The sequence below is a fragment of the Uloborus diversus genome, chromosome 7 (assembly GCF_026930045.1).
Source record: "Uloborus diversus isolate 005 chromosome 7, Udiv.v.3.1, whole genome shotgun sequence".
Lineage (NCBI taxonomy): Eukaryota > Metazoa > Arthropoda > Arachnida > Araneae > Uloboridae > Uloborus > Uloborus diversus.
This window is the reverse complement of record NC_072737.1, coordinates 35,500,958-35,526,057: the sequence shown is the minus strand read 5'-3', so window position 1 is coordinate 35,526,057 and position 25,100 is coordinate 35,500,958. Positions and strand designations below refer to the sequence as shown.

At 31.8% G+C, this 25,100-nt stretch overlaps 1 protein-coding gene across 1 annotated transcript in view; it reads right to left on the bottom strand.

Moving 5' to 3' along the window:
• LOC129226653 (neural cell adhesion molecule 1-like) overlaps positions 1–25,100 on the bottom strand; it is a 49,966-nt gene that overhangs the window by 20,914 nt on the left and 3,952 nt on the right. The window contains exons 3-9 of the mRNA XM_054861284.1: positions 17,476–17,817; positions 16,344–16,454; positions 14,702–14,905; positions 12,622–12,915; positions 9,431–9,721; positions 7,656–7,949; positions 697–996 (exon numbers count right to left, since the gene is read on the bottom strand). Coding sequence (XP_054717259.1) covers positions 697–996; positions 7,656–7,949; positions 9,431–9,721; positions 12,622–12,915; positions 14,702–14,905; positions 16,344–16,454; positions 17,476–17,817 — 1,836 coding nt within the window. The remainder of the gene's footprint in view (positions 1–696; positions 997–7,655; positions 7,950–9,430; positions 9,722–12,621; positions 12,916–14,701; positions 14,906–16,343; positions 16,455–17,475; positions 17,818–25,100) is intronic.

The window sequence follows — 25,100 nt, the reverse complement described above, 5'->3', positions numbered from 1 at the left end:
CTCGACTAAACTTTGAGAGAAACGTGTATATCTTTATCATTACAATTTTGCGTCAACAAATTTAAACAGTTTGCTTATGTCAAGAGGTTCAAATTAATGTATGCACTTTAATTTAGCTTGTATTGCTAACCTGTGGCAATAAAGGTATACCTAAAAAACGTCTAAATAAATAAAAATAAAAAAAAATAGAAAGTTTTTGCGTAATACTACTTTTGCATCAGTTTTTCTAAATTATTATAATTTATAAGAAGGATAGTTAATTCTTCAAGTCCTATTTAATAAGATGTTACTAGTAGTTGAAAGTTGGAAAATTTCATTCTGAATTGTCGAATTTTAACAATGTTATTCAAATTATAATGTTTATGCTTCACGCACCAGTTATATCAAGTACCCTTCTGGAGCAAAATTGCATTTAAATAAAATTTTAAAACAGTAATTTTTCTTTTAAATATGCCAAAGACGTGACACTAATTTCGGTGAGAAATTTGTTTATTTTCAAACTAGTCATAAACAATAAGTCTAAACTAAAAAAGAAAACTCATTTCAATCACAAACAAATTAATACTGAAAAAACATCAAATTTCAGAAATTAAAACACTGAAATCCGTTACTAAGTACTAAAAATAAAACTGATTATGTGAAATACGACCAGGAGAAGATAATATTTTGAATAATCCAGAGATTAAGTACACATACCCATTTGTCGCTCGGCTGAAAACAACGTCGCTGCTGTTAATGCTACAGATGTGCTCCGTCCTTTAGAGTTTGAGGAATAAATGACGACAATAAAAGATGTTCCCGTCGGCAGGCCCTTCACTATAAAGTTTGGGGTTTCGTAGGATGTAATGTTTGCGAGTAATTGTTCCCGTTTCATGCTGTAAATTTCGAGATGGAAATTTTGTTGAGTACCTCCGTCGTCCCCAGCTTCGCATGAAAGAGTAAGAGCACTAAATGACTGATTTGTTATTGTGCAGTTTTGTAGAGGATCGGGTGGTCCTGAAAGATAAAGAAGCATAAAACTAATTTTTGTTTTGACTCATCTCGTGTTACTCAAATATGCGCATGCAGTTAAGGGATGTCATAACATTTCGCTGAGGTTTACTTCGTAATCACTCTTTTCATAAATGCTGCTAAGAATCCTATCGTCGAGAAGTTCTACAACTCAGTAACTACAAATTGAAAAAAAAAACCGAAATAGTGTCATCAGAAACAGACACGTGTCCAGTAACACCGTCATAGTTTTAGACGTAATCACTCTTTTCATAAATGCTGCGAAGAATCCTATCGTCGAGAAGTTCTACAACTCGGAAACTACAAATTGAAAAAAAAAAAAACCGAAATAGTGTCACCAGAAACAGACACGTGTCCAGTAACACTGTCATAGTTTTAGACGTAATCACTCTTTTCATAAATGCTGCTAAGAATCCTACCGTCGAGAAGTTCTACAACTCGGTAACTACAAATTGAAAAAAAAAACGAAATAGTGTCACCAGAAACAGACACGTGTCCAGTAACACCGTCATAGTTTTAGACGTAATCACTCTTTTCATAAATGCTGCGAAGAATCCTATCGTCGAGGAGTTCTACAACTTGGTAACTACAAATTAAAAAAAAACTGAAATAGTGTCACCAGTAACAAACACGTGTCCAGTAACACCGTCATAGTTTTAGACGTAATCACGCTTTTCATAAATGCTGCTAAGAATCCTATCGTCGAGGAGTTCTACAACCCGGTAATTACAAATTTATAAAAAAAAACCGAAATAGTGTCACCAGTAACAGACACGTGTCCAGTAACACCGTCATAGTTTTGGATTAAACTAATGAACCGTTTAATTGGGTAAAATTAATGTTGCTGTAACCTATACATACGGTGCAACCATCTAGTGTTATCAAAGTGAATTTTATGAGACAGTTGGTATTTACAAAGTAGTGGTGGAAGGTTATTAACAGCCACTACGAAGTCAGATGGTGTTTCACGTTCATTTGAGTTCAAAAAGGATTTAATTCTAAAAGTAGAGAACCTTTGCCTATTTTAAAGAGAAAAGTGGAAATTCGTCTATTACTAATCCCTTCCTCACCCTGCTGGGTTTAATCATTATTTTAGGTGTCTGTTACTGGGGATCGGACATGAGCAAATAAAATATAATTAACTAATTCAGAGGCTTTAGAAGCAGCTGAACGCTAGATGAGATGTTGCTGCGTGAGCGAAAAATAGTTTTAAAAGTGTAAATACATTAAAAGACTCAGAAAATTGAGCAAAGCTGAGAACGATGCCTGTGACTGGTGCCGTTACTTTAAGGAGAAAAAAAAATTAAAATTTTACTTTTGTTGAACATTTTTGTTCGGAAGAGGAAACAAGTTCTTCCAATTGAAAAATCTAGAAATGAGGCAGTGGGAAAAAAATAGATGTAAGAGTCAAAAAAAAAAAAAAAAATCAAGTAAACTAAGACAAATTCTTGGAGAATCTTTTCTCTGTTATGGTGCAAGAGATGGTAGTAGCAGCTTTAAAGGTTCTGTGCTATAACAAGATTTAGAAAGAAATTTCAATAAAAGACCTACCTGGGATCTGAACTTTAAACACGTTTTACTCAAAACTTAACTTTAAAAAGTCCACTTACATTTCTTTGCTACTCACTGTTTCAAATATTGGTTTAATGTAAAATAATCTGTATATTTTCTAAAAGTTGGGGGAAAGCATAAAATTTTTGTGTTTTTCTAGAATCAGTATAAAAACTGAATTACAGTTACCTATTTGTAGTATTCACCCACCGATATGTTTAGAATATTAATATCTGTACAAAAACAATGTGCTCAATAAAAAAATATATTTCATCAAAAAAAAAAAAGGTCATGATAACAAATATTTGAAAAACTGCAAGTTAAGAAAGATGTAGCATTGATTCAAAACGTATTTTTCTCCGGCCTCCCCTGCCTTGTATTTCATAATTTTATTATTTCCAAGCGCTGCCACAATACATGTATGTTTGGTTTGATGCAGCATGCCGTATGTACGCAGTGTCTCTGAGGAGAGTACACAGCATAATTGGTTCATCTGTATCGGACCTATCGTGCTTTGCATCATACCTTGTCTCATAACGTAACATAACGTAAATACAAATTGGGTTTATTAAAAGTTTAGTACATAATTTCATATCGTTTCACGGGAGCGATCATACTTTGTTGTTGAATTGTATATATAACACTAAAAATATGGACTGTATGTGCATTTTACACTTTTTTCTGAAAATCAATCGATTAATGTACACTAGCAGTTTTATTAACAAAAACAACATACAATTTTAAAAAAATGCACTTCAAATAGCGAAATCAAAGGCTAAATTTGTGCTGTAACCCCTTAGAATGTGATGTCAAAAAAATCTTTTGAAGAACTTGATTTAAAACAACGTGTTTTCAGTTCCCTCTTATTTAACTGAATATAACTATTACATTGTATTCATATTCTAGGGAAATATTATTTCAGACAAAAAAAAAAAAAAAAAACTCTACTAACTGAACCATTATCTTTTACAACATTACAACAGTACATACAAAATCAATAAAAACGCATGCAAAAATAAGACAAACGTTATCATTTACCCCTCATGCTGAAAAATATTCCAACATTCAGCACATATAACCAAAAAATGTGGTAAAGTTTCTGCGAAAACATTATTATTTCTCTCTTACTTATTGAAATGATTTTTCTACTATTTCCAGAAAACTACAAAAGAATAAGCTTTCCAGCATCATACTTATACTATTCCTTATCATTGTTAAACAGAAAATCATCAAAGTACAGTTTAAATATTTGCAAAAGATAACTTATATAACACGTATGTAAATCGGAAATTGTTACGAAAAATTATTATTTTGAGATTAATTTTCTTCCACTCATCGACTATTCAGCTCTTTGTACATGATGCAGCATGTATTATCAAGTTTAATGAATGTTTGAGAGGAAATTTGTAATGAGGTATGCTTGAATATTTAAATGAGGCCTTGGTTTTAGAAGTAAGTTTTTTTATTTTTATTCTTCCTTATTCAAATATTTCACAAATTGCCTATTAGTCCAGTCATCTGGTAGTTTTACCTGGAAAGTTTTCCGGGAGTTTTGAAAATTGGTAATTTTATAGATTTTGATGTGTTCTTTTCGAATTTCCACTTTGCCACCTCGTATCTTTGCCGCTCGCTCCGCCATATTGAAAAAAGGGCGTCTAAAAGCGGTATTTTGATGATATCTCCGTTCTGACTTATTTTACGACAAAAAAATATGTTACAAAATTAAACTAGAGAAAATTTCCTACAATTCATGTCACAACAATTTTTTCGTAAAATAAATAGCTTCGGCGTACGAGCGTCGCAAAATATTATTTAACACGCGTTATCGCAGAATAAGTCGTTCCACACTACTTTGAGGTTTAGTTATCATAACACATCGAGGAAACGCAGAGTTTAATTAGTAAGCATATAGTACAAACACAAATTCAATCGATTTACAAGTTAATTTACTAACTGCATAAAAACTCACAATCCACAAATTAAAATTCTTTTTGTGGTAGAAATGAGCGAGAGGAAAAAGGCAATACGGAAACCAAATTCCATTTCAGTTATTTCTTCCTATCTGCACTAAAACACCGAAATAGACTCTTCCAACCAGGCGCCACGTGGATTCCCCCCTCTCTCCCTTTCCGAAATTTCTACCGGTAGAACTCAATAAAATATTTTAGTCTGCGTCATCAGTATACTTGTTACGAAAAAATTATTGAAAAAATGGCGTCTAAAAGCGGTATTTTGACGATATCTCCTTTCTGACTTATTTTACGACAAAAAAATCATATACAAAATTAATTTATGCATTATATATATTAATTTACATACAAAATTAAACAAGAAAAATTTCCTACAATTTATATCATAAAGTTTTTTTTTTTTTTAATATTGTGGTCAAACAAGCCACAGAAGATGCAGACACTTTAATAATCAATACTGCGATAAGTGTTTCTTCAGCATTCGATTCCGTAATTGTTGTAGGCGAAGATGTAGATCTTATTCTTTTGACAGCTCTATCTAAGCGATCAAACATATATATGCTCAAACCAGGAAAAGGAAAAATTTCGCAACAAATATATACAACTGACAGTATCATAGATAAGACAGCCGTAGATCATATTTTATTCTTGCATGCCTTTAGTGGCTGTGATACAACATGTGCCCTTTTCAATCAAGGAAAAACGAAATTTATTAACGTACTACGAAAAAATCCAAATTTAAGTGAGTCTATTAAAGCGTTTAAAAATCCAAATGCTGATCCAGAGATCATTGCTAAAGCTGGAGAAGACTTCCTTCTTGACTTATACGGTTTCAGTGAAGTGAAAAGTAAAAAAAGCAAGAAAAACATGACTTTAAACGCCTACAGATATGAGTGCTTTGTAAAATCCGCATATAAAAGTAAATTTAATATTTCGTCGCTACCTCCAACAGAAGCAGCAGCAAGACAACATTCTTTTCGATCTTATCACCAGATTCAGCAGTGGTGTAGGAATGAAAAAAACCCAGAGCAGTGGGGGTGGAATAGAAATAAGAATGGGTTAATTCCTGTTATGACGCTTGACCCTCCAGCTCCGCAGACCTTACTAAGACTTATTTCTTGCAAATGCAAAAAAGATGTCAAAAAGCCTGTGGATGCAGAAAAGCCGGGTTAAAATGCTCCGTTATGTGTACTAATCGTACAGGTGGTAATTGTGAGAATTCGCAAAGTTTATCACATGATAGCGATGAAGAGGAAGAAACGGAGACGGTTTTCGAGCAAACGAATGATGGAATAGAAAACGAAGAAGCTCATGATGAATTTGATGATCTCATCGCAGATGATGTCGAAGAAATTGCATGACGTCTCAATCGATACTGAAGACGGTGAACCAGTAACTCTTGGTTGATCAAAAATATCTACGCGAAAATGCTGTTAAATAACACTTTTCGGCGCTCGTACGCATAAATTATTTATTTTGCAAAAAAAAAAAACCCTTTATGATATAAATTGAAGGAAATTTTTCTTGTTTAATTTTGTATGTAAATTAATATATATAATGCCTAAATTAATTTTGTATATGATATTTTTTGTCGTAAAATAAGTCAGAAAGGAGATATAGTCAAAATACCGCTTTTAGACGCCATTTTTTCAATAATTTTTTCGTAACAAGTATACTGATGACGCAGACTAAAATATTTTATTGAGTTCTAACGGTAGAAATTTCGTAAAGGGAAAGAGGGGGGGAATCTACGTGGCGCCTGGTTGGAAGTCTATTTCGGTGTTTTAGTGCAGATAGGTAGAAATAACTGAAATGGAATTTGGTTTCCGTATTGTCTTTTTCATCTCCCTCATTTCTACCGCAAAAAGAATTTTAATTTGTGGACTGTGAGTATTTATGCAGTTAGTAAATTAACTTGTAAATCGATTGAATTTGTGTTTGTACTATGCGCTTATTAATTAAACTCTGCGTTTCCTCTATGTGTTATGATAACTAAACCTCAAAGTAGTGTGGAACGACTTATTCTGCGATAACGCGTGTTAAATAATTTTTTGCGGCGCTCGTACGCCGAAGCTATTTATTTTACGAAAAAAAATGTTGTGACATAAATTGTAGGAAATTTTCTCTAGTTTAATTTTGTAAAATATGTTTTTATCGTAAAATAAGTCAGAACGGAGATATCATCAAAATACCGCTTTTAGACGCCATTTTTTCAATATGGCGGCGCGAGTGGCAAAGATACGAGGTGGCAAAGTGGAAATTCGAAAAGAGCACATCAAAATCTATAAAATTACCAATTTTCAAAACTCCCGGAAAACTTTCCAGATAACCCCTTTTTTTTCGACCAAATGACTGGACTATATTTTCACCGAAAAAAAAGGAATCAATAATAATTTGCACGAAGGACAAAATGGATTTTCCATAACCAGTATTTTTAAAATTAATTTAGTATTTTCAGTGCATGACAGGTTTTATTTTAGTTAACGAATAACTAGGCTGAGAAATTTTTTCTGGATAATAGAGGCTACGAGACATCCCAAGAAGATTGAAATATGAAATACCACAGGAGGCAGAGTGTCTAAAACTACAGTGTGAAACGCTCACATTCATTTGTCTGTTAATCAGTTCTGTTTCTAGCTCAGAATTCAATTATCCAGATTTAGTACAGAGAAACGTCGACGTTCTGAAGTGAAGACAATATTTATTACTTTAAAATTCAACTCATTCAGATTTGATACAAAAAATCTTTGATGTTCTGAAGTGAAGTCAATATTTTTTATTTGAAATTCTACTTATTTAGGTTTGATACAGGAGATCTTTGACGTTCGAAAGTGAAGTCATTATTTGTTACTTAAAATTCAATTCATACAGATTTGATACAAGGAAACTTCGAAGTTCCAAAGTGAAGTCCGTATTTAGTATTTTAAAAAGCAATTTATCCAAATCTAGTACAGGAACTTCAACGTTCTGATGTGAAGTCAATATTACTTTTTCATCCATCTACGTAAAAAAATACCTTTTAACTTAAAACTAAAAATGCTATTTCAATCAATGACGAATGAATAAGAAATGGTTATACTTTTGTTAAAATTGAATTAGATTTTTTAGAAAAAAGAATCTTACCGATAGGCACTATGTTGAAGATACACGGTTCTCGCATGCTTCCAACATTGTTTTTCGCAAAGCAATATAGGAAACCGTAGTCCGACTTTTTCTTTGGAGTATATTTCGCAACGCTTTGACTTCCACTAATGCTTTCAAAGCTGTAAATATCCATGTTTTCTGAGAGGCTATTGTTAAAAGCCCAACTAAAAATAACATCCAAGGGATCAGCATCCACAGTACAACTGACATTAGTTTGTTCGTCTTTGGCAATTCCATAGTTTCGGCGCTGATGACTATTACATATAGGTGAATCTGAAAGGTACATATTTGCATTTTACATATAGTCTATGTTACACATAATAATAAATTTAAAAAATAGTAAAATTGAACTATATATCAATGGTTGACATTCCACTAGAAGTTGACACAGACTTAAAGGTAAGCCTTGCAAATTTAAACACCAGTTTGATAAAAAAAATGCATAAAACAAAGAACTAATTACTGCTTTTTTAATATAAATTGTAAATAATATTTTAATTTGATGCGCGTAATTTTCAGCTTATTCTCTATAAGTTTCGACAACTAGTGAACTGGTGATTTTACCGCACGTTGTATTTTAGAAATCATCCGTACATTTTTTTTTCCAGTCTCTTAACCCCAAACTTAAGCAATGCTTTCATCTGTAAGGAATTTTTTACTGCAATTTTTAAGTATCGCTTTCGCTCCTCCAGCAAATTGCGTAATGTACGCATTTGTGATAAAAATACATATCTTCCAGTTTTTCCTACTCAGGCACATATAAGAACATTGTTTTATGCTGACCCTTTCTTTAATTGCCCGTTAGGGAGTTTGTAATTTTCATAAATAATAGTTTCTTATTGTAGGGACTTAAATTTTATTGCACTAGACATGTGACATTTGAAGCAATAAATAAATACCTTTGTATCTTTACATCTAGAAGCTCACACCTTTGAATTGAAAAAGGGGTTCCTTGAAACCTCGAAACACGTGTATTCTGAAATCTGTTTATTTGCGCTAAACACCGTTGGATATTTCCTGTTATGGGACATTTGGTTCATTTTAGAGAAGACTCCTATTTCTTTAGAAAAAGTCTCTTTTTAAATATCATCGCGCTGTTATCTTTTTTTTTCTGACATCAACAGTAGCGAGAAAACATTATGCTTATCTGAAATTTATCTTAGATTTTTATGGGTAAGCATTGCGTGTTAGGGATATACTGTCATCTCTTTCATGAATACAATAAAAGTATAATTATGTTTGTAAAAATATTTTAACAGGGAAATAATTTTTAAATGATTTAACGAATTCAGTTGATAAAGATATAAATATAAAGAAAGACGTCAGATGGCTACTCTTAATCATGAATATAGTACATTCAAAGTGTTCAAGGTAAACATTTAGTGTTGATTTGAGATAAAAATGAATAAATGAACAATATTTGTTTTAGTTCCTAAGTTATAGTTTTATTAAAAATTTTTCATGACCTTACTAACAATTATTCGTTCATACACATCAGCATTTTGTAACAATTACATTATGCAATAGTATGCATCAATGTTTAAAGCACCTAATCACTACATAAATGAAGATCACTAGTAGTGAAATTATAGTGAGCGAAACAAATATGTTTCTCTTACCCGGCAAGATGAATAGCAGTTTCGGATTAAGAAATTATATATATATATATATCCTTCTCTATCAGAAACTTCTAAGAAAATCACCTAACACATCTCAATCAATCATCCCAGAACACACTCAGCAACATTACTCACATTGAATCCTCAGGACCACTTCTTCGCTTCTTCCTCTTCCTTGTGTATTCGAAGCCAAACACTGGTAAGTGCCTCGGTGTCTCTTGCCCACGTTGTGCAAGAGGAGAGAGTGGTTCCGGACAATGATCCCCCTGAGAGGATCGTGCACAAGATTTCTGGACTGGAACCGCCACCTCACTTCCGTTACTGGAGGATTGGCTTGTATGTTGCACTCGAAGTACACGTCACTTCCCTCTCTGATATGTTCGTATTGTTCACTAGCACCAAAGACGAGAGATAACTGAGGTGGATCTGTGAAAGGAAGTAAGCTTTAGGTTAGTTGGTTATATTTGTGCTTTCAATTACGACGTGAGATTTTATTTCCTGAAGTGATATATTAATGATTTTTGGTGATGTGTTTCAGATAGAGTGCAAATGCTTTATGACGATAAATGTCATTGCGGTTTTAATACATGGTAGCATCTAAAGAATGGAAACCACTTTATAACTTTGTCGCAGATCATATAGTTATGTTCTGTTCATACAGTATAAACCATTTATTCAGATTAACTGGGACAATAGCAATTCGGATAATCAAAAATCCCGGATGTTCCGGGAATAAGCAAAATATTTTTAATAAGCAATATCATCTTTATTGTAGCAACTAACAATGTTTTGTTACAAAATAATTCAGCATCGTTTCTCGCAAAAGCACATCATAATTTGTATTTCAGCAGCAGCGGTGTCGGACTCCTTAGTACGGCATGTTGTTCGTCCGGTTTTATTTTACGTACTATGCAGGAATTGTACGTTTAATCAAAATAAAACCCAGATATTAGACGTATTTTTAGTTCTGATCTTGCTGTCGTAATTTAAAATCATTATTTAAGTAAATATACTGATTTTAAATTCTACAAATTGATCCGGATAAACTAGAATCCAGATAAACATGGTGGCTGATAAACGAGGTTCTACTGTAATTTATAAGGAGGGAATGAACAAGTAGCAACAACAAACTCTATTACCCATTGAAAGATATTAGTTTTTACAATCTCCGAAAATAATGTTGGAAACTAATTTAAATTGTACAAGTGGAATATGCCTCAGAAGAAACTGCGGTCCTCAATAGAGTCAGGTGTCAATATGGAGCACAAATAGTGCAACGAATACAATTCTTAGAATCAGAAATCAAAGCTGTCAGAAAAAATTGTATCAGTCTAAGTTTCAATAGGTTCATTATAAGTTATATATAAATACGTTTATTAGGGATATGTTTTGTAATAAATTTTAACGTTGGCACTTAATCTCTTCTCGTGCTTTAAATAAGTGAGAACCATGAGTATAGACTCTAGAATATTTGCTTTAAGTTATCTGCTATAGAATAATAGCTATTAAGTTTGTATGAAATAGTAAATAAGCCAAGTCAGTGATAATTTATTTTTGACTGTTTGGCTTCCATTATTTTAAACTTGTTATGTAGTCTCAGTTTGTAGTACACAGCTTGCGAAGCTTCATTGTACGCTGAATTTGTAATATCAGCATAACGGGAAATGTAAACAAATTTAAAAGCCTTAGAAATATATTATTAAAATAACTTCTGACAGGTGCACTAGATTATGCAGGGAAAAGAGGTGTGTATGTGCTATATAGAACGTCCACGTATTTGCAAAGATGAGGACATTTTAAGCATTTTTCTAACAAATCGATATCCGTATTGCACAGTAAATACATGATATTTAAGTAGTCAAACATAAATGATACATTTTCTACGACCATATTCTATAACACTTTATATTTAAAATTTAGCGACAACTTAAATTGAACGAAAAATAAAAATATTCGAAACCATTATCGTTTCATATGTTTATAACATTTATTTGCAACATTGCTTCCACAATAAATTGAAATTATTTATTAAAATTTAAACGCTTCACCATGATAAATGCTAGGAAAAGACCATCAGATAAGTGGATTACAAATGTCTTCCTACATGAGACGCTAAGATTAATTTATATAGTTAAGTTGCAATTTGCTACTAGAATAAGATGCTAAGATTTAGAGATGTACCGAGTACTCAGTAACTACTCGGTACTCGGCCTACTCAGCCAATTTGCCAAGTACTCGGTACTCGGCCAAATTTTGATCAGATACTCGGCCAATACCAAGTAGTTGTAAATAATGAATATTGTTCAATACATATTGTGCAATTAATAAAAAAGTGCAAGCATATAATGTACTACAATCATTTACAATTTATATTCACAAGTCAAATTTAAATTTAGAGAATACTGAAGTTTGTTACGCTTCAATGGAGTAAATCTTTATTTTAATGTCCCCCAAGTTAATAAAATTATTAATTATTATTCATTAAAAATGGGGCAAAAAGGGTAAGTATAGAAAATATGAATTTTATATTATTAAATGGATTTTGGCTACAAAAATTATTAATAAGAAATATAAAAATACCTTTGCTTAAAAAATAAAAGCAAATAAAACAACATTAAAAGCATAAATGTGCTCGAACACTGCAGACACGTGTTTTGGCGTTACAAGGAATGCCCAAAATGTGAACTTATAAATTTGGAGACTATCTACAAAAGTCGGACTTTTTTGTCTGATGTCTTTACTTTCATTAGCTCACATTTTATGCACTGAAAAAGACGTTCCTTGTAATGTAGAAACATGTGTCTGCAGCGTTCCTGAATATTTGTGCTTTTAACGTTTTATTTGATTTCAAAAGTTATGTATGTTTGGCGGACTTTTTTGACACAAACAATTTTTTTTAAATAATGCGTCGTTAAATTTCAGCTTTAATTTTGTTTTAAAATCTATTATATTTACATAAAGGTCTATACTACTATTCCAATGAGTTCAAAATTCATCATGTGTGTGTCGGTGGCTCTTCTTAAAACATATTTGGTACTCGGCAACTCGGTACTCAGCCAAGTAGTGAAAGGCAGAGTACTCAGTACTCGGCCAAACTGCCACTTGGTACGTCTCCACTAAGATTAAAAGAAGTAGTTAGATTGCAAATGTGTTTTTCATAACACACTAAGATTTCATACAAATATTGGATTGAAACTTTTACTTACATAAAACGTTAATATTCTAACTCGGTTACAAGGCTCAATCCAAGACACTTTGAATTGCAAGTGTTATGTACTTAAAACGCTAAGATTTTATGGAATAATTTAATCGCAGCTGTTACTTACATAAGACACTAAGATTCCAACTATCTTGCAAGGCACTTTCAGGAAGTTCTGGGTTTTGGGCTTCACACGTCAGTTTCTTTCCGTTGTCCTCAGCAGCCGCAGCAAAGCTTAGGGTGCTGACAGAGATACTGCCGAAAGTATTTTGAATGGCTTGATGGTCAACTCTCTCGCTTCCCTTGATCCAGGATATTCTAGCAGGTGGTCTAGAACCTTCGCTTTGGCAGTTGACCTCAATTCTCTGACCAGCTTTCAGAACACTTGGAGCAGTTGTTATCTGGACGCTCTGTGGTTTCACTCGTTGAATAGAAAGACAAAAGAAGATGGAGTTGATAGTTTTATACACGAAATACAAAGCAGTAAATTAGCAAGAAATAGTTTACTGTTAAATACATTTTTGTAAGCTGTAATAGTGCAAACTATCCAAGTTGGCAAACCCTTAAAATTTAAGTTTAAACTAGTGATTATAACTGAAAACTCACTATCTGGTTTTGATGCCAAAAAAAGAAAAACAGACAATAACAGTTCGTTCTAGAGTATGACTAGTTTAAAAAAGCAAGAACGGGGGCAGGGACTGTAAAGCAGTAATTACATACGGAGAATGTTATAATTACCATAACTAACTTAAAAAGTAATTAACAAACTTTTAACTTAATCAGATGATGAAGCATTCACTTTGTGAAACATCTTAAACTCTTTTTTTTTTGAAGTTTTCAACTTTGAGTGAGTTATGACCGTCTTGCGTAGGATGTACCATGCATTTAGTACTAATAAGGAATGTTTTATTTCTATCTCTTTTTCTCTTGTTTTGAGTTTATATTGGTTCAAACAGAAAATAAGTAATTGAAAAGTTACTTTCCAAATCTTGAAAGTTAAGTGTACCTAGGGAATTTCTCTTTTGATAGTCATATTCCAACCCGAAAAAATAATAAACGTATAAATTACACTTAATATATATATATATAAAAAAACAATTGGAAAATCACTTTTATGCCAAATTTCATTAATGGTCAATGAAAAAGATAAGAACCGTTATTAACAATAGTCGATTAACTTGCCAATAATCTTTTTATCCACGAGTAGCTCGTGACAACCCTGGCAGCATACATGTACATAATGTTTGAACGTTTCTGAAACGTTTTGAAATCATTGTAACAACGTTTACAGCCATTTTAAAACGGTTATGAAAAGAAGTGTGCTTGCTACCTGGGGAAAAAGAAAAACACCTCTATCATGAATATGGTTTTTCGACAGGTGTTTGAAAAACAAACTTTGCCCGATTCTTTAGATAGATTATGATGAATAATAACTCGCAAATACAAATGAATTGTACCAAGAAAACCACAAATATGGTTTATATTGGGCTATTATTAGTGCATAGCAATAGCGTAAGGGGTTAAACAAATTGAAACAGAAATGATTGTTGTGGTAAATGGTAGGTAACATGCACCTGATGAACATACAAAAATATGCATAGGTTCCGTTGGGACAAATCTGGTTTTTGGCCGCCATTTTGAAAAATCAGGAAAAAAACTTAAAAAAAAAAATCACGTGTGGGATCAAATAATAGATAATTTCCAGTTAAAAAAAAAAATAAAATATGAGAAAAGTAAACATACTAAAAATATTCACCCATACTATTGCGAAAAATGGTGATGTTTAGCTGCCATCTTAAAAAGCCACGAAAAAAATTTAGAAATGGGGAAAAAAAAAACGTGTGGTATTAAATGAAAGGAAATTTCAAGCCGAAAAGGAATATAGTATGAGATATTTAAAGTGAAGTGTTAATAGAAAAAATATACATCTGTAAGTACGCGAAAAAGTATTTTGTTTGGGTTGGGGGGGGGGGGGGTTGCGCCGTGGAGAAAAATCATGAAACATTTTCAACATGAACAATTGGAAAAAGAAAAAAAATAAGTCACGTTTTGTCTCAAATAAAAGTAAATTTCACGCTATAAAAGGATATTGATCAGATTTTTGAAACGAGTATCTTTTGAGAGGAAATAGGTAGAAAATGGTAAAACAACCATGTACAATATAAAAATCATTAGTTTCAAGTTTTTAATCTAGCACCTATACTTACAATTCAGATCAAGAGTCACTGATGTGTATACAGGACCAGTGAGATTATTATTCGATGCTTGACAAGTAAGCACAGTCAACAGATCTTCTCTTCTCAAACGATTAAAAATAAATTCATTTCTAACCACCCCTATCTCATCCACTTTGACATTTCCTGCAAGAATTCGCGATCCTTTGCGCCAGATGACAGTTGGAGTAGGAAATCCTTTGAAAGAAAAACATATATACATATACTAAACCATACATTAAATTTAAAAAAAATTATCAAAGCTACATTGCTTGAGAAAAGAGAAGTATTTATTTTGAATTAAAAAAAAAAGCAGAACCAACATGCTTTGTATGCACATGAAAGTTACAGGCGATTTACATTCGAAAACTCATTGAATAGAGGGTTGCTTAAAACCAGGAAACACGTAAATATTCTATGCAAATTTGTGGATTTAATGTTGTTATATATGTATTTTATATTTTTCTTCGTATAGGTATTTAATCATTCCTAAATTTCCAATCTCTCATATTTTTAATGGTAACGGAATAATGATACTACTTAGGTGGTTGCTGAAGTATACTTTTCTAGTAGACTATCGTCCTTTGTTCAAAAGTCAAATCAGCTTAAATATTTGCTTGAAAATAGGCCGTACTGAGGGAAAATCTGGTTAGTCGAACATAAAACTTCGTATATTATAAAATTAGGTTATTTTGACTGACGTGATTTTCCGCCTGAACTCTTGAAGCTGTGAACTATTAAAAATAATGTGGCTTATATGCAGGCATTATTCATTTACTGATTCTTTTACATTGATCTAAAAATATTCAAATTTCAAACAAAACAAATATATAACGAACTATATATCAAAACTTGCTCACTTAGTTACTTTAAAAGTAGATAATACAGTTACCGGCAGTAAAATCAGCACATAGAAAAGCTTAAAGCAAAAGCGCATAACGTTGTATGGAGCTTACATAACTTCTTTTAAAATACTTTTTTTTCCTCATACATAATTTCCAACGAGTCTGAAATTCACTTAGTGGTAATAAAGCACTGGTAAAGTTCCTTTTTTTTTGCTTGTATTTTTTCTTCCGCTAACAGTGCACCTGTTACCAGTAACTATATATTTCTTAACTTTGTATTTATTTTCTTCTTCTTCGCTGTACCTCTTCTACAGTTTTATTTAGCACAAAGAAACTATTTAACGTCTTATGCTATTGAAGGATTTTCAAAAAGTTTAGTTCACATAAAACCTTTCTACATAGAAATTACAAACCCATTATACTTTTGAGTAAAATGATATAAGGATGAGAACTCCCCCCCCCCCATGACTTTTTTTCCTAAAGATTACCCTTCGTTTTATTGAAAAAGGGATTCCGTGAAACTCGGAAACACATGTGTCTGCAGCAATCTGTAAATTTTATGCAGAAAAACAATTTTATATTTTATTTTACACTAAATAAGAAGTCTTTTGAGAAAACAGGTTTCGTTCAAATCACGAGAAACTGAACGAATTTTTTAATCAAACGAATTTGGAATGAAAAGGAACGCTATGTTTTTTATTTATTTATTTCATTTGACGATAATATGAGTAAGTTTTTACGTTACTAGATGTAAAATGAAAAGAAAAAAAAACGAAAACAATGTATCTTACCTCCTCTTGCTTCACATATAAGAGCTAAACTCATTCCTTCCGTAAATGGACCAATAAGTCCGGAATAGCTTATGTTTCCTCTCCCTTTAATGTGAACTTTTTTAACAGGAACTGAAAGAATAACATTAAACACTCTTAAAATATTTTGTTACATATGAAATTTAATTAAATATCTTCAAATATAAATATTTATTCAATTATAAAAGCGTCAATGAAAACCTTGGGAATAGATATTCCAATTTTGCATTTCAGTATATTTTATCTTAATGCTCCTAAAATGTTTTATTTCTTGCTATTTGATGCTCTTGTTTCAACTTCAGTAAACTGCAAAATTTTACTACTTTTTCAAAACTTTTAAGTAACGATTAAAATACAGTATAACATCGGTTAACTTAAGTTATTGGTACTGACCCGCTTTCGGTTATTCAAAAATTTCGGATAAAAGGGATTCATAAAAAATGACTGTCAGGAGATAACAAAGTATCTGAATGTAGTATTGGGTAATTGTTTACTTGCCCAAATTTTATAATACTTTTTGGTAATGTTTAAATTGCAGGGAAATTCTTTATTGTGACAAAACCTAACTGAATCCGGTTTTACTGGTAAGACCGTGTCATTTCAGGTGAATGAAAACCGAAAAACTGGTCAACAATATACGCTATCTACTGGAGTTTAGGGTTAATCCACTGGAGTAAGGGTTCAAATTTCAACTATCAAAATATCAACAAACCAACCATTGCTTCGTTCAAATACAGAAGCAATTTTACCTGTCATATCTTGACGGGCGATTTTCTAGTAATAATACTTAACCAATAAAAAAATAGATAAAATCTTTATCAAACTTGACTGCCAACATAGTAACAAATAGAAAACTAAGACTTTAAATAAGAACAATACTTTTATGTGCGTTTTTGTGAATTCCCTGCCATATGTATTTAGTGGTTAAAGACAAACTAAATTTTTCAAAAAAATTGTTAAAATTACTTAACATTTCATGTGAGTGCATAAAAATAAGTATTCCATGCCATCTAATAACATAAATTTAAGGTAAATTTCATTTCCTCCTTACAATATTTATGGTGTACATTTTTAAATAGTTTAGAATTATTCAAAAAACTTTCAAATTACTCACCAATGACGTTGAGTTTTACTAATCTACTCAACGTCCTTCCCCTTTTGAAGTCTATTCTGCACCTGTATTCTCCAGCGTCGTCTTCGTCGACGGGGTCGAGCCTCAAGTGTGCTGAACTGTGCCGACTGACGTTGAAATAAGCTCTGGAGCCAAGAACTTTACTGGAGAAGTGCTTCGCCATTTCAGAAGACGGGACGGTTCTGTAGTCTAGTGTATATACAGGGTTTTTCAAGTCTAGCCGATACCATAGAACAGTTGAGATGATGTCATCGTTTGAAGGCGTGGTGAGATCACAAGGCAGAGAAACTGCTGAACCTATGACGGCGAAAAGCTCCGGATATTCTGAAACGCAAATTTAATATTTAGCACATATATACTATGAGATCAGACAGGAACTTTATTAGACACTACTGGTACCCGCACGGCTTTGCCCGTAGTAAAAATTTAAAAGATCTTTTGGTTCGCCTGTATATTTAAAAATAATGTATGGTGAATTTCTCGCCAATTGGCTTGTGCCCATGTTACGGTTCCACATTATGATAATTTCGTAATTTACTCGTCCATCTTATAATAATTTTGTTCTTAAAATTGGAATAGAAAAGGAACCACATCGTATTTTCGAAAAATTGCTTCGAGGTGCTCACCGTATGCTATAAACTATCTTTCTGCCAAATTTCATGAAAATCGGCCGAACGGTCTAGGCGCTATGCGCGTCACAGAGATCCTGACAGACAGACAGACAGAGATTCGGACAGAGAGATATCCTGGAAGACAGAGAGAGAGAGATTTGGACAGAGAGACTTTCAGCTTTATTGTTAGTAAATAGAAGTACCTTTATTATTTGCTTATTCATCGAATAAATTTGAAAATCATCAATGTTATACTGGCCATCATCAGGTAGAAGATCACTTTTAGATCACTACTAGATGAAATTAAGTAGAAGATCACTAAGCTCACTTTTTTATTTAAATCCGGATCAAGAGAACAAGATTGTTAAATGTTAACAAAATCATAGATTATAATATGTTGATTTCAGGTGAATTTTAAAAGTAATATCTTACTTTTAAACATTACTTAAATACACAATATGAAAGGAAACATTAGGACACTTTTAATAATTCACGTTTTTACGGGTTTCTCGCGCAATAAGAGACAATTGCTTTGTAATTGTTTCCACATAAAAAGTTTGCTCCAGCTATATTTTCCCTAATCAAAATAGAATCTGGTATTCATTTAGGGGACTAGCAACAAGTTGTAAAAACAAAAAAATAGGTTTTGATAATCCTTCTTTGTGAATTGCTGGAAACAAGCTATGCATTTCAGAAATAAATTAACGAATTACGTAGATTTTACTTTTATATTTTTGTGGAAGTATCTCTTATACCAACGGAAATGACACGGTCGTACCATTTCAGATATATAAATTTTGTTTGAAGGTTTTCGGCTCATAGCACGCTGAGTTTTCCGTCAAAGGTTACTAAGCTTTCAAAATATTTAACAGCATACAGGAGAAACAATAATAAAAATTTGAAATTGAAAGATTGAAAATTTAATGAAATACAAACATTTAAAGCAATAGGAAATATATTAATTTATTACTTTCATAGTCCAAAGCCCAGATAGATCCTGTTACTCATGATAAATTTAAAACCGTAAGTTATCATCTACCTAGTGAGCCGAATTTCAACAATTCTTGGATAAGAGACAAACCGTAAGTGGTCGTTTGCCAACCGGCAACACTTTCCTGTTATCATTCAGAGTGATTCATGATAAAAACGGATTATTTTCGAACGATCCCTCACGAATCATTACCTATCCATGAATTGTTGAAATTCGGCTAAATTTTATTAAGAGTTGCAGGATCTACTTGTGCTTTGGATTATGAATGTTATAAATAGCTATCTTTCGCACATGGTAAATGAAAATTCAACTGTTTTAAAAGTTCATATTTCCTTAAATTTTCAATATTTTAACTTCACATTTATTATTATGTTTCTCTTGCATGCTGTCAAATATTCCAAAAGTTTAGTAACGTTTGACGGAAAACAATGCATGTTATGAGCCGAAAATCTTTTTAAAAAATTGTACTTTCAAAGAATTGCTTTTATATTCGTGGGTATAAGAGATACTTTTTACGAAAATATAAAAATAAATTCTACGTAGTTCGTTAACTTATTTCTCAAATGTATAGCTTATTCTCAACTATTTAAAATGATGGATGAACAAAAATCTTTTTTTTTTTTGTTTCTCAATTTGTTGCAGGAAACCTAAATGAATAGTAGACTTAAAATAATAGTAGACTTAATTTTTATTGAAAAATTACCTGTATTATTTTAGGGTTTGTTGTTTTTTACCTGGGTTTAGGTTTACTTGTAATATTTACCTGTATTATAGTACCTGTATACCTTTTATGTGAAAAACATTACAGAGAAATTCTCTATTATTTCACGAGAAATAGTAAAAAGTGTAGATCACTCAAATTTTTTTGATAAAGGTTTTTGCTTTTACTTTACGAAAGCTGATTATTTTAAGAAAGTACGCTAACGTATCTGTGTAGTTAAATTAATGCTGATTCTGAAATTGTAATTAAAAATTCCAATAGGGTTGTTTTTTACTTCAAGATTTGTATTACATCAGACATCAAAAATTTTAACATTTGCGCCTTACGTGTTGCGAATTAAAACTTTACTAATAATAAAGCTGAAAGTCTCTCTGTCTGTGAGGATCTTTGTGACGCGCATAGCGCCCAGACCGTCTGGCCGATATTCATGAAATTCGGCACAAAGTTAGTTTGTACCATGGGGGCACTTCGTAGCGATTTTTCAAAAAATCGATGTAGTTCTTTTTTCTATTCCAATTTTAAGAACAAAATTATCATAAGATGAACGAGTAAATTACGAAATTATCATAACGTGGAGTTGTCACATGGGCACAAGCCAATTGGCGAGAAATTCATCATACATTATTTGTAAACATGCAGGCGAAGCAAAAGACCTTTTAATTTTCTATTATACTTATATTATAGCAAAGCCGTGCGGGTACCACTAATTAATAAATAAAAAGATTAAGCTAACTGATATTTTAAGAATTTGAAAACTATTTTTCAAATACAACAGAAGAGGTCGATAACAGAGGGAAGGATTCAATACTTTATTGTTTCAAGAAAAATAAAAAGATTTGGACAAGTAATTTAAAAGGTCACGTTGCAATGCATTTAATTACATCGCTGACAATGTTTAATAGGCATGAGACCATATTGAATAATGTCACACTTGAATCTGATCCCAATAACGTGCAGTCCTCAAATGCATTGATTGGTGCTTTAGTCCCTGCTATGTTAAATTATATAGCTATCACCAGTTGATTATATATTTTGTCTCATTATATAGTGCATTAAGTGCCATTAAGAATCTTGTAATGAGTTGGACAGTGATAATCAGAAATTTTGGCGTCGTTTTGTGTACAGAAATAGAAATTAATCTCACACAAAGGCTGGTCAAGTTTAAATAATTATATATAACGTATAATATAGTGATATATTTATGCTTTATGCATTAAGTTACTAAATATATTTTTTTTCAGCAGTCTGTGCTATTATCAGGTGTCACCAATTCAAGATTGGTTAATAGTATAATGTTACAACCTGAGGTGCGGTGGTAAAAAAAAAAAAAGTTTTATATTTGAGACAATGAAATACTTAAAGCAAAAATAGGTCAAAGAGTACGGAATTTGATAAAAGGAAGAATATGGTATGGTGAACGAACTGTACTTTTTTTAAACCTAATGCTAAGAACAAAAAATGAAAATGCTGATCAACGTAAGAATAATTATACAATTATTATGCTATTTTCTGTGAAAACAAATGAAGCACAAACAATGTTAGTTTTTAACGGATTACGACAACATTGGAAGCTTTTCGAAAATCTGTTGTGGATGTCATTAATTTTACATTATGAAATTGTACCAGTTTGTTAGGCATCATTCCCCCAATGCTTGGCTATCATTTATTCACCATTTAAATGTTGGATGACAGCACAGTCATTTTTATGACAGCCTTGGAAGCCTGTAAAACTAACGCAATTATTTACTCCATAATCGTTTAATATTATTTCAAATGCTCACGTAGTGTGACAAAAGTTGTATACTAAATTTAATTTTATAAGTACGGATTACTGATGTGACATTACTCGTGACAACAAAAATGTTTGTTGCGGTCATACCAGGTACTCTTCTACAGAATGCTGTTATATGTGTACAACAGCAGTATGGCAGTCGTTTTGCTTTTTTTGCGTCAAAAAGCGTTCAATCTAAAAAAGTACCGATACACTCAATTCAAGCTTACAGTTTTTGAATTACTTTTAATTTAAATTATCAATATATCTGTAATTAAAAAATAACTTACTATTAGATTTAAGCATCATACGGAAGCGTACATGTAATATCATATCATAGATAACCATTAACAAAAATGATGGATGGATGGATGGATGGATAGATATATATTGGATTGTGGTTTAGGAGAACATATTATTTCGTAAGTGACTTTTTGTGCTAAATATTATTCAACTGATGCAACGAAATATCATAAAATTCTTAGATAAAAAGCTGTAAAGCATTTTATAGCAAAATCAGAACTATATATAATATAAACTAACAACATTTATAAAAGAAGAAACTATTAAAGTGATGTGTTTAATAGGAAAAATGTACGAGTACTTCATATGTTGATTGGTATATCATTTTGGGATATCTTTTGTTCAGATAGCGCATTTTAGTGCTTTGTCCTTTTTTAAAACAAACACAAGAGGAATTTCACACCGAAATCACAATTTAGATTCGATTAACTGTACAGTTAGAAGAAAGATAGTCTTCAAAATATTTTTAATTTAAAAGTTGAAAAAAGGCCGCTTAATCTTTTTTTTTTAAATTAACTATTCAAAAGCAAAATAAACTGTTATATAGTATACAAACCGTTAAAATTTTACACGTAATGTTAGCGAATTTACAGCAGTACTAAAACGCAAACTTCCTTAGCTCTCACAAATGCAATCTATGAAAAAAAAATTCAAAAACATACATAAAACAAACAAAAAACATCGCAAAAGCCATTAGTTGCCACGGTTCCTAACAAAACGGATTTTTATTAATCGTAAAACACATTTAATGTTAGGAAAATATCAAAAAGGGCCTTTTTTATTATCTAAAGTTAGAAAACTTTCGAAATTAGATACATAAACCTGATTTAGTCCAGACACTAGAAATGAATTTTTTAAATACTTTGCGGGGAAGCAAAATATTCTTCCATTATTGAGACATCTTTTGAAAAATGATATTCTCAATTCTAATCAATGCTATTTAACTAAGGCTCAGAAATACCCTCGTAAAATCTCCAAAACCTTGAGGTGTCTTCTATCTAAGGGCGTGGGAGATACGTTTTTATGCTTCGAATCAATGAGCCAAAGTAATGAGTTTTTGTTGTTTGTTTTATTTACATTATATGATATAGAATTACTCGCTTTGCGGAGGAGCCATTAGTTTTTATATGTGCGCAGAAGATTTAATGGATAATTTCGAAGATGAATGAGGAAAATTAAAACTTTTAGGGTTGTAATACTTTGTGTTATCTCGAAAATGGAATCGCTTTCCATTTTGAATTTCTTGCATTTGAGGACTGGAAAGTAACGTAAATGGTAGATTCACGCAGTATTTAATATAATGATCAATTGTTAGTCAAGTTTAATACTAATCATAATACATGTATAAAGACAGATGTAGATACTTTAAAAAGATAATCATGATATCGACGAAGAAAATTATTTTAACAGTAACACCATAGACATAAAAAGCAGAAATCGAAAATTACAACACAAACATATTGTTAATATCAATTTGTCTATTAAGGCAATAAATTTCCGATCTTAGAATTATACAGGGTGTTCCGTTTAAACCAGCAATACCTTTATTTTTGTAATCGTTAGTCCTAGATGTATACTTCTAATTGCAAAAATGTTCAAAATCAGATGAAGAGTTTAGATATTGAAAGTGTGAAGTAAAAATAAAAATTACTCAAAAAATACAAAATTTAACTTTTTATACAGGCCATAAGACCCCTAACATATATAGGGAAATAATCTCCATTGAAAACTATTACTGACACAAAAAACTTGACACATTTGTGCGATTAAAACTAAAGGAGATATTCCATTTCAAAGTCTTAAGGGGCCATATAGAAGATGAGATTGGAACTTATCGCCTTTTCGGAAGAATGACAGGTAGTCAAAGTAAGAAAAACAAGGTATTTATATTTTTTATTGTTATTCAAAAATTTATGCAAATGTTATGACGTGATACGCAAAAACACACTACAAAACCTCGAACAGTTTGAGAAACCACGCTCTATGCACACATATCATTTTAAACACTTGTTAATTGCCATATTTTCCCTCAAAAGGTGTTATTGACGGCGAGTGAAAAGTGGTGTAAGTCACAAAACGCTGCGTTTCATATCTCGTTGAATATTGGTCGTACTAATTTCAAACTTTTTTTTGTTGGAATTATTTTTCAATGGAGATTATTGCCTTAATATAAGTTAGGGGGACCTAGGCCCGTGTAAAAAGTTAAAATTTATATTTTTTGACTTATTTTTATTTTCACTTCAAACTTTCAATACCTTAACTCTGCACCTGATTTTGAACTTTTTTGGCAATTGGAAGTATACATCTAATACTAACGGTTGCGAAAATAAAATCTTGCAGGTTAGAACGGAACACCCTGCATATTTTTTATAATTATTGTTCGCGTATGTTAGAAATATTTTCTTTTATTTCGTTTGGCTTCTTTCTATCTTTATTTCCCTTTACTTTTCCTTTTCGCCATTATCTACTTCCAACAAGTTCAAAAGTTATAAAGTTATGCTGTAATAAAATCATGGAATCTATATCCTACTCAAAGAAATTCAAGTAAGAAATTTTAAATTTAAATATGTGAAAAGTCAATATGCACCAAACACCAATAATGGTAATTATAGTTAATCAGGTTTGTAGTTTTACGACAATTAACTATGAAATAAAGATATTCAAAAAAGGTAAAGGAGTAAAGCAAATGGAAGAGTATGGTTAGTTGAGAGTGCGATACTCAACCAAATTTGTATACTGTTGATACTTAATCCTATTACCGTAAAAGCTGGTGACTATGTTACAGTGTTTTAGTACATTTGTCTGTAATTACTCAACATTCATTCGAAAAAAATGAAGTTGCGTTATAATGTAGGATCTGGGCTTTCGATTTCGACCCTGAAATAATTTGAAGCTTTACCCACACTCCCTCCAGAGCAGTTTTTTTTTTTTTGTACTACTCTCACCCTCTCATTGCCGGTGAGAATGGTACAACACATGTTTCAACGTTTTTAAATAGATTTTGGTGGTTTGTACCATATTCTCCCTCTCTTATATTTCAATGGGAGGGTTGTAGATGTAAGGTATACTGAAAATTGAACTTACAATAGTTCCTATTAAACATAGGATATCCTAGAGTGCACTACCAACCCTTATTACGTCAAAACTTTAGTTTGTATCATTCTCACCCTCCATACCATTTTCACGCGCTCTCTTACGGTATTTATTTAT